General features: G+C 47.0%; 1 protein-coding gene across 3 annotated transcripts in view; it reads right to left on the bottom strand.

The window, feature by feature from the left end:
* SPERT (spermatid associated) overlaps positions 1–9,727 on the bottom strand; it is a 14,125-nt gene extending 4,398 nt beyond the window's left edge. The window contains exons 1-2 of one of the 3 annotated variants that reach the window (XM_010854628.1): positions 9,653–9,727; positions 9,297–9,377 (exon numbers count right to left, since the gene is read on the bottom strand). In XM_010854628.1, the coding sequence (XP_010852930.1) occupies positions 9,297–9,377; positions 9,653–9,727 (156 nt within the window). Of the gene's footprint in view, positions 1–8,383; positions 8,453–9,296; positions 9,378–9,652 lie in introns of those variants that run through there. The other 2 variants (XM_010854629.1, XM_010854630.1) reach the window with 2 other exon arrangements.
* Positions 9,728–14,790: the final 5,063 nt, after the last annotated feature.

The following is a 14,790-nucleotide window of genomic DNA, read 5'->3' as shown; positions in this document are numbered from 1 at the left end:
CATCCTTCACTCTTCCCTACCCCTGAGTTTGTCCTGATAGCAGCTCCTTAAATACCGACACACACAGTGCTAGGCTCAAAACAGAGTCCTGCTGATAATTTTGGAAAGGACAGGCACCGCCACAGTCGTGTCACTAACCACGGGAGCTGAACGTGTGGTAGTGAAGACATCAAAGGATGCCAAGGGATTCCTAAGGGGGAATTCATGAGGGTGGCCGTGCACCTCGAAACCACCCCATAAAAAGAGGATCAGAGTCACAGAGCTTACCTCCGACAAGCCAGGAGCGGTCGCACCTTTCAATACAGAGTCATCTCAGTGTGTTTTAAATGCAGATTTTGGAGCCTCTGCTTACAAGACTGATTCCATCTGGTTTTCTAACCAGCTCCCTTGGGCAATTCTGGCTTCCAGTGGTCAGAACTGCTCTGAGGGTTGCAGTGTTCATCACTCAGTTGAGGCCAACTCTTTGCAACCCCATAGACTGTAGCCCACCAGGCTCCTCTGTCCATGGAATTCTCTGAGGGTTATACCAGGGCTAAACTAGGCCCAGAGGTCAAGACAGGGATCACACAGATGCTTATCCTAGTTCTCTTGCTGATAGCATGAAACTAGAGAACTCGTTCACCTTCTCTGAGACCCAGATTTTCACTAGTGCAAAAGAGAGTCAGACTCTGTGATCTTAAAAGCACCTTCCAACATTGAAAGTCAGCAAATGGTACCTGTAAAATGGAAATAATACCATGTGCCCTGCTTAGTTCACAGCACTGTTACGAGGACTGAAAAGAGATAATGAATGCAAAAGTGTTTTTAAAACTGCCAGGTGCCATAGAAATGTAAGGTATTGTTATCGAGAAAAGGAGATTTCACTAATGGGGGAATTCTGAGATGATTCATAAAGCAATGAACAGGGATGCCTCCTGGAGAAGAGGTAACAATTGCAGCAATGAATTTAAATAAAAATAAGATCACGGGAGCTGCTTCTAAATACACCAAAAGCATTTCATCCAAGTACATCGCAATGCTCTCCAAATATTAATTTCTCATTTCTTAGGTTATTTTCACAATTTTACAGATAGAGAAGATAGAAAACAAGTCAGGTTATTTGCATTATATATATTGATGTATATATATATAAGTATATAGAGAGATATATAATTTGTACAGTGTATAAAGTTGGTTAGAATTCTTTAAGACCTAAAGAGCTAGATAAATAGAAGGCACAGTTCTATGCTATTAACTTTGCAATAAGCACATGTCATTAACTTTGTAAGGATGTGCTTAATCTTCCAGAGAGCAAGGGTGCAGGGACATTCTATGATCAGCACATTATTTACTTTAATAAATCCAGCTTCAGTAGTTTTCATCTTTCTCAACTGGAGAAGCACCCTGGCTCTTGGGGCTGAACCTGTGATCTGCATGAATCCCACTGTGAAGAGCCCAGACCATTTCTTGTAAATTGAAGGTGCCTTGATCCCAGAGTGAATAAGGAGTCAGAGGTCATCTTCATCCTCAAAGGGTGAGGCAATAGAGGGCTCTATCTCAGCAGTAACATCCTGCTCTCGAGGATGTTATTATGGAAAATGTAGTTTTAGTCAATGATTTATATTTCCATCATGAGAAGGAAAGGGAAGTTTTGTGCTAGACCGTGGGCTGAGTGATCCATCCACTGAATTCCTTTAATCCTCACAACACTGATTTAATAAGGTGTTACTATTATTCCCGTTTTACAGATGGATAGACTGAAACTCAGAGAAGTTAAATAACCAGCACAAGTTCCACTTACTCAGTCACAAATCCAGTTCTGGCTCCCTGAACTTATTTATGTGAAGCACACATATGGGAAATCTCCATGAATTTAGCAAAGGACTTTCAGTACTTGGGGACTTTTTATTATGGAAAATTTCAAATGTACACAAAAAGAGAGAGGATAGTCTAGTACATCTCCATGTATCCATTGCCCAGCTTCAGCAGTTATCAACTCAAGGCCACACTTGTTTCATCTGTAACATCATCCAATTTCAGAACCACTCTTCTGCCACTGGGTTATTTCAAAGCATAGACATGGTGTTGTTTTATCCATAAATAAGTCAATGTGCATTTTTTAAACAAAACCAAATACCATTATCTTCCCTTTAAAATTTAACAGTGATCCCTTAATGTCAACAAATACTGATTCAAATTTTCCCAACTGTCTCATTTCTTTTTTACAATTGACTTTTATCAGAAAGACACTCTTTTTGATCCAACTGAACAACCAAAGAGAAATCACTGGTGCTTTATACCTATTCACAGTATCCTTTATGACCTTAAAATTATCCACTTAGTCAGCTGCCTGCATTTTATATCCACATCCTGAACTGGATAGCTGAGGGATTTCCAACTATCCCCTCAACATAAAGGCACTAAGTAGAAAGCTTAACACAGGGGTGGCAGATCCCTAGTAGTGGACAGTCTGGGTATTTGGGCCCTTGTCCTTATGCACGCCATTGCGTGGCCTCAGTCACATCCTCTCACGCTCTGACCTTGGTCTTCACTTCTGTGTGATGGAAAGGTCAGTGGCATTATCTCTAAACACCCTCTTGTCTAACTTTCTCTGGTGCAAGGGATTTAAGTTTGTAAACTGGCATTGCCGTGACCCCAGCAGTCCTCTTTTATCAACCTGGCTTACATCGAGACCCCTTCCTTACGTGACCAACACTTCCCAAGCAGACCCTGTGCTGTCTGTTTCATGCCTGGTAACCTAATCCAGAAAACACTGATGGACTAATAGTTCTTCTTTACCTTCTTAACCAAGAGAACAAACCCTCCTCTTATAACTAAGTCTTTCTATTCTTCCTCTTCTCCCACACAGGACCCAGAAGGTGGCCAAGTCTAGCATCGTTTCATGGCCTAGTTTCTTAGATAAAACACTTATTTAAAAAATGTGATAGTCATGCATTTATTTTAATGGGTATTAGGAAAATATACCTATTTTTATCAAACCCACAATCCTATGGATAGGATTAGGATGAGCCAAAATAGAGCAACTCCTCTTCTCTTTCTGAAAATGAGAGGATGTAAAGAAAAACAACAAATATACAGGCATTTCAGATATACCAAGAATCATGCTTAAACTCTGAGAAGATGCTGAACCAAGACAATTCCCATATTTCCCTGATTCCAATCAGACCTAACTGGACCTAGGCCGCAAAGGAAAGCTGTTTCTTGGCCTGGTGCAAACTCCTCACCCTAATCAATTCCTACTTTAAACATTCTTGCACCAAATCTTCCTCCACATTTATGTCATTGAATCAACTAACACTAATTGGGCATTTGTTCTCAGACCTGCCCTCAGGGAACTTCCAGTCAATTTGAAAATCAATGCATTAGCACCAACTATTTCTTGGTGTAAAACCTTTAATTCTGATAGGAAAGTACGGGGCACAGAGGACTCGACGTCATGAAACTAAAGAGAGTCTCGGCTCTGTGCTGTAAGTTCATGGCCTTTACAAAAGCACTTGACTTCTCTGCCTCAGTTTCCGTATCTAGAAAATGTGGGCGCTAGCGTGATTCAGAGACACCCTCTATGTTTGTGCAAGCTGTACAATGTCCAACTCTAGAGGATGCCAGTCACAACTGGTGTTGCAGTGCAGAACCTGTGCAACCATCCACAGCCATTTGACTAACATCTGCCCTGTTTGTTTCAGAGGTTTTGTTGAGCTCAAAAATAAAAGGAGAATATGTGACATCTTCTTTGTTTATAGGGAGATTCAGACATGCAAGAATGGTGACTGTGCATTCAGAAGAGAAGATGCTTAGCATTTCCTTCAGTTATATAGAACAAGGTAAAGGAAGTAACACGGAATGACTACCATGTGATGATATGCTAACTGATTTCCATATTTATACGTAACATCTTACTGAAAAGAGTTACCATGGGTCTACTGAAGCTCACACAGCCAGCAAAGATTTATAACCAGGATATCTGACTCCAAACTGCATGCTCACTCTAGCTCCTCACAACGCTCCGATACTTTATTCTGCACGTGTTGTTTTCATTACTTTGCAGTGGCTTTCATATGTCCTGTCCCATCTTCTCCCCAGATGAATAAACTGTCATTCTCTTAGCACAGTCACCTGCCCCTTACTCTTTTGACATCCCTAGTTCTGGAAATCAGACCAACACATTTCACACACAGTGGCGGTATAATGAGTCCTTGCCAATGCACTCATCAACCAAAGCTCACTGAAGGGTGAGGAGGAGATATTAGGTTGACTACACAACACTGTCGGAGGAGGCAGTGGCACCCCACTCCAGTACTCTCGCCTGGAAACTCCCATGGACGGAGGAGCCTGGTGGGCTGCAGTCCATGGGGTCGCGAAGAGTCGGACACGACTTCACTTTCACTTTCATGCATTGGAGAAGGAAATGGCAACCCACTCCGGTGTTCTTGCCTGGAGAATCCCAGGGACAGGGAAGCCTGGTGGGCTGCCATCCATGAAGCGACTTAGCAGCAGCACACAGCACTGTTACATCATACTATTTTGGGCCCTCCAAAGTGATGATCTCGTTCGCCTTAATATTTTTAGTCTATTTGGTAAAGCCATATCCACATTTCAATTCACATTTTAAATTGCAGAGCAGTTGCATCACAGGGCTTCCACCCACACCCACCTACATAGCCCTTAAAAGAAGCTGCCCTCTGTGCACAAGCTTGCTGGTTGTCCATGTCACCATCTTGAACCTATAATCCAATGAGGGTAGAGGCCTCAAATTCCCAATAGCTTTGGGTTTAAAAGTCCCACTTTGGCTGCTCCTGTGAAAGTCATTTAGCTTCTCTGAAAGTCACCTCAGTGTAGCTGCTCTGTCTACTGCCAGGGGTTACTGTGAGAGGCCAAGAAAGTGGTTACTAAGGTGTCATCAAGACCAAACAGAGGGCCAGTTCTCCTGGTAAAGCTTAACCATTTCTGGCCTAAAACACTAGAGCAAATCCTAACCATCTTTCTTTATGAAAGAACTTGACAAAAACTGAGCGTCAGCAAGCACTCAAGATACTTGAGGTACCAAATCCCAGACCCCCTTAGCTGACGTCTGAAGCCAGCTCCTTCTCAGTAGGTCTCCTCAACCAGTGGTATCACAGGCTTGGTTTCATGGGCCAAACTAATCTGCCCTTGGGGTCACTGAGCCCTAAACCAGAGGTCTGGGACAATTAAAAGCCCCTGGAACACCCCTCAAAGTTCTCCTCAACCTCGGAGGTGGGGTCTCCGGCAGCATGACCCAAACCCCCAGCACAGCCTGGCCCAGTTTTCAAGAAAGAAAGGACAGTTTCTTCCTTGACATGTAGGACATGCCCTCATAGGTGGGAGAGGAGAAGCGGGGGGCTTCTTCATGGAAGAACGGGATACAGGAAGGAAGCAGGAGGGGAGACGAGTGGCCGTGGGGCTCATCACACCTTCCATCGGGTCACCTTTGTTAGGAAGGTGACCCACAGACGCTGCCCTCTGGAGCAAAGTGCTCCCGGCTGTGACCTAAGGAAGGTGCATCAGTGCTAAGGATGCAGGAAGGGCCCTGGGTACCGAGAGCTCCCGCTCAGATGCCTGAATCCCGCCTGTGGTTGAGTTCCATCCTTAGCATCAGGCCTGGGCTTCCCTGGTGGCTCAGACGGTAAAGAATCTGCCGCAATGCAGGAGACCCGGGTTCCATCCCTGAGTCGGGAAGATCCCCTGGAGAAGGGAATGGCAACCCACTCCAGTAGTCTTGCCCGGACAATCCCATAGACAGAGGAGCCTGGTGTGCTAAGGTCCATGGGGTTGCTGCTGCTGCAGCTGCTACTAAGTCGCTTCAGTCATGTCCGACTCTGTGCGACCCCATAGACGGGCAGCCCACCAGGCTCCTCTGTCCCTGGGATTCTCCAGGCAAGAACACTGGAGTGGATTGCCATTTCCTTCTCCAATGCACGAAAGTGAAAAGTGAAAGTGAAGTCGCTGAGTCGTGTCCGACTCTTAGCAACCCCATGGACTGCAGCCTACCAGGCTCCTCTGTCCATGGGATTTTCCAGGCAAGAGTATTGGAGTGGGGTGCCATTGCCTTCTCCGAAGGTCCATGGGGTTGCCAAGTAGCAAACATGACTGAGCGACTAACACTTTCATTTTTCACTCTTTATCCTTCTCCCCAGCATCCCTTTTTAAAATACATGTGGTCCTGGAAGGAAAATGTATGAAATCACCAACTACATGCTCCGGTCAGATCACCAGCCTCGTGTGTGGCAAATGGAGACCACATAGGAGGGATGGCGGCTGGAAATGGGGGTAGGGCTAAGGGCAGAGGGGAGGTGATGAGACCAAAGCGTATTTCTGAACCTAAGGGTTGTCTAAGGAACAGGACCTTCGGGGATGGAGCTTTCGAGGTTGCTGGCCTCCCATCTGAAGAGTTGGGGAACAGAACTGGACACTACTCGCCAGTTTAGTTGCCAGGCACTGAGATTCTCTGCACTTACAGAGAAGTATGGTCACCACAGACCAGAAGAGATGTCCGAATGCCCTCAGCAGACTCCAAGTCTGTTGACCAGGTTTTTTTTAAAGCCCTGCTTTTGCCAGCATTACTGAGGGTTGCGGTTAGAGAACATTCAGCCCTCTGGGGTTATGTTTCAAGCCTGGGGAAGCTGAGACCCAGAATATGCTGGAAGGAAAGGCAGCTGCTGCTGCTGCTGCTGCTGCTAAGTTGCTTCAGTCGTGTCCGACTCTGTGTGACCCCATAGATGGCAGCCCACCAGGCTCCCCCGTCCCTGGGATTCTCCAAATCTGCCACTAATTTTCAGATCAGGTGACAAGGCTGAGTATCATGATCATATGCTTAAATCAACTCCACTCCTGAGTGCCATGAGAAAGTCAATGTTGGTTTTAATAAATGCTAACAGATAAGAGGATAATTCGCAGGTCAGTGTAATTGATTTTGATAGAATCCTAACACTAACAGCAAAGAGGCTAAAGATGTCCTCTCTCGTCATACGTGGTGGTTTTAGCTAATTGTTTAACACAGAATCTTCTGAATCTTCCTCCTAACACTTTTTCAAACTGGCAGAGCTACAGGCATTGTCAGCCATAGATTCCATAGCTTCTTAAGAACAAACCCAAACAAAGGGGATTGAGAAACGGCGACAGGGAGGGACAAGGCGGGGCCCTGGAGGGGCGATAGGACCCCATTCTGACCTGGGGAGGAGCCTTCACTAACAATCTCGCAGGAAACAGTGCCTTCGAGATTCACAGAGAGCGCTCACAGGGAAAACGGGAATGCTGGGGAGAACTGAACCGTTATGTACAAAAGGAACCGAGGGGCAAGGGAGGTGGGGGGCAGCGTGCAGAGAACTTGGGAAGGAAGTAACTTGGGAAGGCTGGCAAGTTAATGCGCTGGAGAGAAACAGATTAGAAAACACAAATATTTACTGTGAGGAAGGAAAACTGGAAATCAGTAAGACCCGAAAAGACCTAAGGGTGATAACAAATAGAGAATCATAGACATTTGCAATGCCAATGAGAAGCGTTCAGGCAGGGTTGGGAGCTGGTGGGGGGTGGGGAGGGCAAAGGCACTTTCTGGAGACACAGAGCTGCTCCTGCAATTCCTTCTTGAAACCAATGGACTCAGTCTCAGAACCAGAACGAAGCAGAATGTGGCAGATTCGTGCAGGGAGCTCCGGGCCTTGGCAGTTATGATGGGGGGCGGGGAGGCACCCTCTCCTAAAAGCCAGGGAAGAAGCAGGCGGCATGTGCCCAGCTTGTGGCAGAGGACGTGGGCACTGACCTGGCTTCAAGCCTCTAACTCCAGCTCCACCATTACTAGTGGCCTTGCTGCGGTTCCCAGTTCCCAGTCCTTTACAATCTCTCCCTCGCTCTGCACGGCCCAGGGCCCCATCGTGACCAAACCAGCGCTCGGTCAGTCTCCTTTCCTCCCCGTGTTACTCAGATCAATCCTTCCCCTGCCACCAGCCGTAAGCCTCTCCTTTGGGGAGGTCCAGTCAGCACACTGATCCCTCTCACAGCCTGCTCAGATCATCTAAATGCACTGTTGCCCCTTTACCCCCAGAGAGAAGGAAACGGCAACCCACTCCAGTACTCTTGCCTGGAGAATCCCGTGGACAGAGGAGCCTGGTGGGGCTACAGTCCATGGGGTCGCAAAGAGTCGGACATGACTGAGTGACTGAGCACACTTCCCCCAGAGTGTGCCCAGCGCATCCTGGCAGGGGTCTGGAGCCTGACTCAGGACTTGTGCCCCTCCGGTTGTACCCTTGAGGCTCATCTGCCTGTGTGTGGCACAGGCAGCAGGCTGTCCTCTAATTTCATGCCTCCAAGACCCCACTGGGGAGTCAACCCTCTTCCCACACATCCCTGGACAGATCTTTCAGATCGTTACCTCTGCATTGGATTCCTCCACCCTACATTTCAGCCCCTCTGGCTGCACCGCCATGATCTTCACCAGGGCCTTAGGTGACTCTGGAGAAGGAAGGCTGCCCCCTTTGTGACATAGCAGTAGAAACAATCCAATCAGGAGGACCCCTCCCGGGAAACGGCTGCTTAGCAGGAGGAGAACTGAGAATGTCCAGCCTGTCACCTGTTCGCTGGCCTCCATTCTGACCCCCTCAGGCTCATCCCCCTTACACTCTGTCTCTGGTACACGGCAGGCCCTAATTTTCCTGGCCCCTCCACAGGACCCCATACCCCTTGGTCCATGCCCAGGTTCATAGGTTCAGTCCTATGCCCTTGATCCCAAGTCCCAGTTCTAATTCTCTCCCCATAAGTCCAGAGTAGTTGCACAACGTGCGTGTGTGCTAAGTCACTTCAGTCGTGTCCGACTCTTTGCAACCCTCTGGACTGTAGCCCGTTAGGCTCCTCTGTCCATGGGATTCTCCAGGCAAGAATACTGGAGTGGGTTGCCATTTCCTCCTCCAGGGGATCTTCCCCACCCAGGGATCGAATCCACGTCTCACGTCTCTCGCATTGGCAGGCGGATTCTTTACCACTAGCGCCCCCTGGTGGTAAAGAAGCTCCAAATGATCTAATTTTGAAAAGACTGTCACAGAAACTTCTAGCGGTCAGGCTGGACGGTCTTATCAGATCACTGAACCCACCTCCTCATTTGACGGGAAACCCAAGACCTCGAGTGACTAAGTGGCCTGCCCCCGGCACACAGCTGGCTGGCAGCTGACCTACAGCTAGAATCTGAGGCCCTGGCTACCGTTGTCCTGCAGTATCTTGCTAGAGCTTGGAAAGAGGAGGGTTATTCCGGCCAAAACTGAGAGGTTACAGCCTTCTGTGTTCATCCCTACCTGAGGTAGAACCACATTGATGGGAATTTCTAGGCTTTCAGATCTGGTATCTCTTTTTCTTGTAAAATTTGGCCTCGAGTGCTGTGGAAAAGAGAACATAGGCAGATTTCTGTTTTCCAGCCCATCGGCTAAGCCTCAGCTGCTCAACTGTGAAACACAGGACTTTCTACTATCCACTTCTCCCCTCCTGTTAATTATGTACGTTAGGAGAATGTGAAGATGGTATCTGATAAGATGCTTCATCAATCTCTGAACAGAAATTAAGACACGTCTTACAGTTGATGACAGAGCCTTCTGAAAGTCTTTAGCTACTGCCTTTTCTCATTACTATTCCTAGCTCAAGGAAAAAGCCATACCAATGTTAGGTGCCAGGTATAGGTCCTGTGCAGAAGCTGGTCACCAAAACACTCAGAACATTCCAGAGGTGACATCACAAAACAATACGGTCTTTCTCAAGGCTCATGGTCTCTCTCTGAGCATCGCAGGTGGGAATGAGGGGTCTGCTGGCCAGGCATCTGGTTGTGTCCACGTGGCCAGTCAGGGTCAGTGTGACACACAATAGCCCAAACACTGGACCCCTGTTTGGTCATCCTGGCTGACATTTGCATCTCCACTGCCAGGCTGGACTGAGACCCCTTTCCTCTCTCCAGAGGCGGCATTTTCTACTTGGATTACTCAAGAAGGAAGAAATCCAAATTGAACTCTTCCCAGACCAAGAGAAAAACAAATGGAGTCTGAGATGTTTTCTGACACCAACCCATTCTTCAATTCTCTGACACCCATTGGAGGTCCTACAATTCAATTCTGACACACCCTACCTGACATTCATGCCGGATCCCCCAAGTTAAAGGGCTCAGTCCCCACAGAACTGCCCCCACCTCAGATGCCAGTCAGGAGTCTTGGGCCACTAATGCATGCATGCTGAGTCACTTCAGTCATGTCTGACTCTGTGTGACCCTATGGACTCTAAGCCTGCCAGGATCCTCTGTCCTGGGGGAAATCCCAGCTCTTGCCTGAGGCAAGAATATTGGAGTGGGTTGCCATGCCCTCCTCTGGGGATCTTCCCGATTCAGGGATCGAACCCGCATCTCTTCTGTCTCCTGCATTGACAGGTGGGTTCTTTACCACTAGCGCCACCTGGGAAGCCCCTTGGGCTACCAGTCTCTCACTCAGACTCATGCTTAGTTGCTCAGTCGTGTCCGACTCTTTGCCACCCCATGGACTGTAGCCTGCCAGGCACCTGTCCATGGAATTCTCTGCAAGAAACTGGACCACCAGTACTTCAACTAACAGCTGTACCTCAGGGGTTTCCACAACCCAATCCTTAATTTCGATCATTGGCTAGAAAAGCTCAAAGAACTTAGGAAAACACTTTACTTACAATTACAGGGCTTTTTAAAAAATAAAATAAAAGATACAGCTCAGGAAAAGCCAAACGCAAGAGATGTTTAAGGCAACATATGAGGGGAGAGGAAGGCGGAGCTTCCATACTCATCAGGGCAAACCACACTTCCGGCATCTCCCTGCGTTTCCCCAACGCGGAAGCTCTCCAAACCCTGTCATTTAGAGGTTTTTACGGAGGTTTCATTACATGGTCATGATTGATTATTTCATTGGCCTTTGAAGATTGAATAATAAAACATACTGTCACTCAAGAAATCTCAAAAGTTTTAGTTACTCTGTGCCAGGAACTGGGGGCCAAGACCAAATACATATTTTTACTAGATCACATGTAGCAATTGTTGACACCTGGGCTTCATGAAACGAGCAGTCTAGTCTCCTGGCCTCCATTCTGTCAAATCATTTGTCCCTGGAGGCTGTCAGTGGGAACACTCATGTATTTCAAGTCTCCTGTTAGGCAGAAAGCTCCAAACCCATGTTATTATACCACACACAGTGAAGAGAATGATGGATCAGGGCCACCAAAACAACCCACCGAAAGCTCCCACCCCTTAGTCACACACAAGCCTCGCTTTAAGAAAATCCAATGTACAAGAAAATCAAAGACATACATATGCAAAAGCCAAGAGGGTAGTTAATCCCATTACCATTAGCAAAGAATGTCTTATTTTCAATGAGAATTTCTCCCAGGGTTTCTTCTTTTAACTTGTATTTTATTTTTTTATTTGTGGTTACAGACATATAACACACACATATAACAACATACATATAACAAACATACAAATAACAAACACATAACATTAAATTTTCTATCTTAAATATTTTCAAGCGTACAGCCCGGGAGTGTCAAGAATATCCACACTGCTGTGCAATGGATCGATGGAATCTTTTCATCTTGCAAAACTGAATTTCTAGGACCATTAAACACTTCCTCCCACTCCTGCCTCCCCTCAACCCTTAGAAACCATCTCTATGTTCTACTTCTATGATTTTGTCAGCGGGGGGCGGGTGGTGAGGCGGTGGGTGGGAACACCAGACAACATGTAGGATCTTAGTTCCCCAACCAGGATTGAACACGTGCCCCTGCAGTGGAAGTGAGGAGTCCTAAACACTGAACTGCTAGGGAAGTCCCTATTACTGTGCTTTCAATTACTTTGCTGCCAAGTCGCTTCAGTTGTGTCCAACCCTGTACGACCCCATAGACAGCAGCCCACCAGGCTCCCCCGTCCCTGGGATTCTCCAGGCAAGAACACTGGAGTGGGTTGCCATTTCCTTCTCCAATGCAGGAAAGTGAAAAGTGAAAGTGAAGTCACTCAGTCGTGTCCGACTCTTAGCAACCTCATGGACTGCAGCCTACCAGGCTCCTCCGTCCATGGGATTTTCCAGGCAAGAGTACTGGAGTGGGGTGCCATTGCCTTCTCCGTCAATTACTTTAGGTACCTTATATAACTGGAATCTTACAGTATTTGTCCTTTTGTGACTGGCTTATTTAATTTAGCACGACGCCTTCCAGACACCTCTGTTTGGGAACATGTGACAGGATCTCCCTTTTTTAAGCAACATAATATGTCTTTGTGTTCACGTACCACATTTCCTTTATCCGCTCATTAGCTGATGAACATCTGGGACTTCCTCCCTCTTGACTATTGTGAATAATGCTGCAGTGAACACAAGGGTGTAAATATCTCTTTGAGAGTCTGCTTTTATTTCTTCTGGATATAAGCCCAGAAGTAGGATTGCTGGATCATACATAATTTAATTTTAATTTTTTAAGGAACTTCCATACTGTTTTCCATTGCAGCTATACCATCACTCCCCACAGCAGTGCAGTGAAGTGAAAGTCACTTGGTCATGTCCGACTCTTTGCCACCCCGTGGATCTTCCCAACCCAGGGATCAAACCCAGGTCTCCCTCATTGCAGGAGGATTCTTTATCAGCTGAGCCACCAGGGAAGCCCAAGAATGCTGGAGTGGGTAGCCAGCAGATCTTCCCAACCCAAGAATCGAACCGAGATCTCCTGCATTGCAGGTGGATTCTTTACCAGCTGAGCTACAGTGCAGAAGGGTTCCCCAATTGTCCACACCCTCATCAACACTGGCTCTTTTCTGTTGCCCCAAGTGTTTCTGTAAGTGATGAACTTTCATACCGCCTGAAAACACAAGTCAGTTTTCCCTTATACACACACCTCATGGAAGCACCTTCATATCCACATTAGAGGCTGAGCTGGGAAGACTAAACAGAGAGGCAGCTGGATGCGTCTCCTAGAGACGCCCAAACAAAGGACCATGAACCGAATGGCTTAAGACAACAAACACGCATTGTCTCCAGATTCTGGGAGACTCGGTTATCCACTGTTATCTGATCAAAGCCCCTTCCCACCTAGTCCTAGGAGGGGGAGTGCTGAGGGAAGGAAGGAAAGCAAATAGGCACATGGACTGACCTGCCACATTAGCATGAAAAGAACTTCTTTTACTGAACCCAAACAAAAAGTTCTGATAAGAATAAAGAAGGCTGCAAGATAGCAAGGTCATGGCCACTGGCCACTGCGGACCTGGGTACCAATCTGGGGGCCCAGAAATAGTTATTTACTACGGATCTTAGTCAGCTCTGTCTGCTATCACATCCACAGACTGGATGACCTAATGACTGACAATTATTTCATATAGTTTTTGAGACTGGGAAGTTCAGAATTAAGGTGCTGGCAGGTTCAGTTCCTGATAAGGCCCGTTTCCAGGTTTGCAGATGGCCACCTTCTCGCTGTGTCATCACATGGAGGAGAGAGAGAAAAAGAGAGAGAGACAGAGTGTGTGTGTGTGTGTGTGTGTGTGTGTGTATGTGTGTTCTTGTCTCTCTCTTTTATAAGCACACTAATCCCATCCTTAATACTTCATCCAAACCTAATTACCTTCCAAAGGCCAAACCTCGAAATAACCATCACACTGTGGATGAGGGCTTCAAAATATGAATTTTGGAGGGATGCAAATATTCAGTCTGTATCGCTATGTGACCTGGGCAAATGACCCCACATCTCAGAAGCCCTGTTTCCTCATCTCCAAAATTAGGAAATTACAATTAATTTGAGAGTACCGATGTAAAGAAGCTGACAGTAAGCTCTCAATAATCATTGTTTTGGCGCCTTCATAGAAAAATACCTTGCTCCCTTTGATTTATAATCTCAAAGCAGCTGACACTCAACTGGTGCTGCTGTTAAAACCTGCTCGACACTACAGCTTGCCTGGCGGCTTGTTTCTTTGCTTGCTTGATTTGCCTTTTGCTTTTAAGGGAAGAGCATTTCGAGCTGGGCATCCTGGTACTGGCATCTGCAGTTGCCCGTGACGGGTCCCTTCTTCCTCAGCAGGAGACACGCATCCATAACCCAGCACTGAAAACCTTCCTTGAGACTGTGCTCCACATGCCTTGTTATTACTCAGATTAACACCATCATCAATCATCCACGTGCCGTGAGCATCCACAACTGGTGGGTGCGGCCCAGAACTCGGAGGTAGATATGCCTCGTGGGTTTCTAATCTAAGCAGACAGGTAGAGCAGACACAAAGCAAAGGGCAAGCACGCACACGGGCTTCGCACGTCTGCAACTTGCCTGTTGATGAATCGCAGGGGGAAATTCAACAAGCAGGAGGGTCCATAGAGAGCATGGGGCCCCCGTGCTTCCTCCAGAGAGCCACAGAAATTGCAGCTCTCGGCCCCAGGAGTCGGAAGCGCGCAGGGGTATGTGCTGACCTTCCTCTCCTTCTCATTTGTCGAGGAAGAGATGAGGCGTTGCATGGGTGAAGTGAATTACATGACGCCTGTCCTCTCCAAACTGCAAGATGTGCTGAGGAAGGTCTGTTACTTTCGCTGAGGAGGGTAGGCTTCCCTGGTGGCTCAGCAGTAAAGAATCTGCCTGCCAGTGCAGGAGACACAGGTTCATAAACAGACATTTCTCCAAAGAAGACATACAGATGGCTAACAAACACATGAAAAGATGGCTCAACATCACTCATTATCAGAGAAATGCAAATCAAAACCACAATGAGGTACCATCTCACACCAGTCAGAATGGCTGCTATCCAAAAGTCTACAAACAATAAAT

The sequence above is a fragment of the Bison bison genome, unplaced genomic scaffold (genome assembly GCF_000754665.1).
Source record: "Bison bison bison isolate TAMUID 2011002044 unplaced genomic scaffold, Bison_UMD1.0 scf7180017864345, whole genome shotgun sequence".
In the NCBI taxonomy this organism is placed as follows: domain Eukaryota; kingdom Metazoa; phylum Chordata; class Mammalia; order Artiodactyla; family Bovidae; genus Bison; species Bison bison.
The sequence above is the reverse complement of the archived record's forward strand: the minus strand, read 5'-3'. Positions and strand labels throughout refer to the sequence as shown.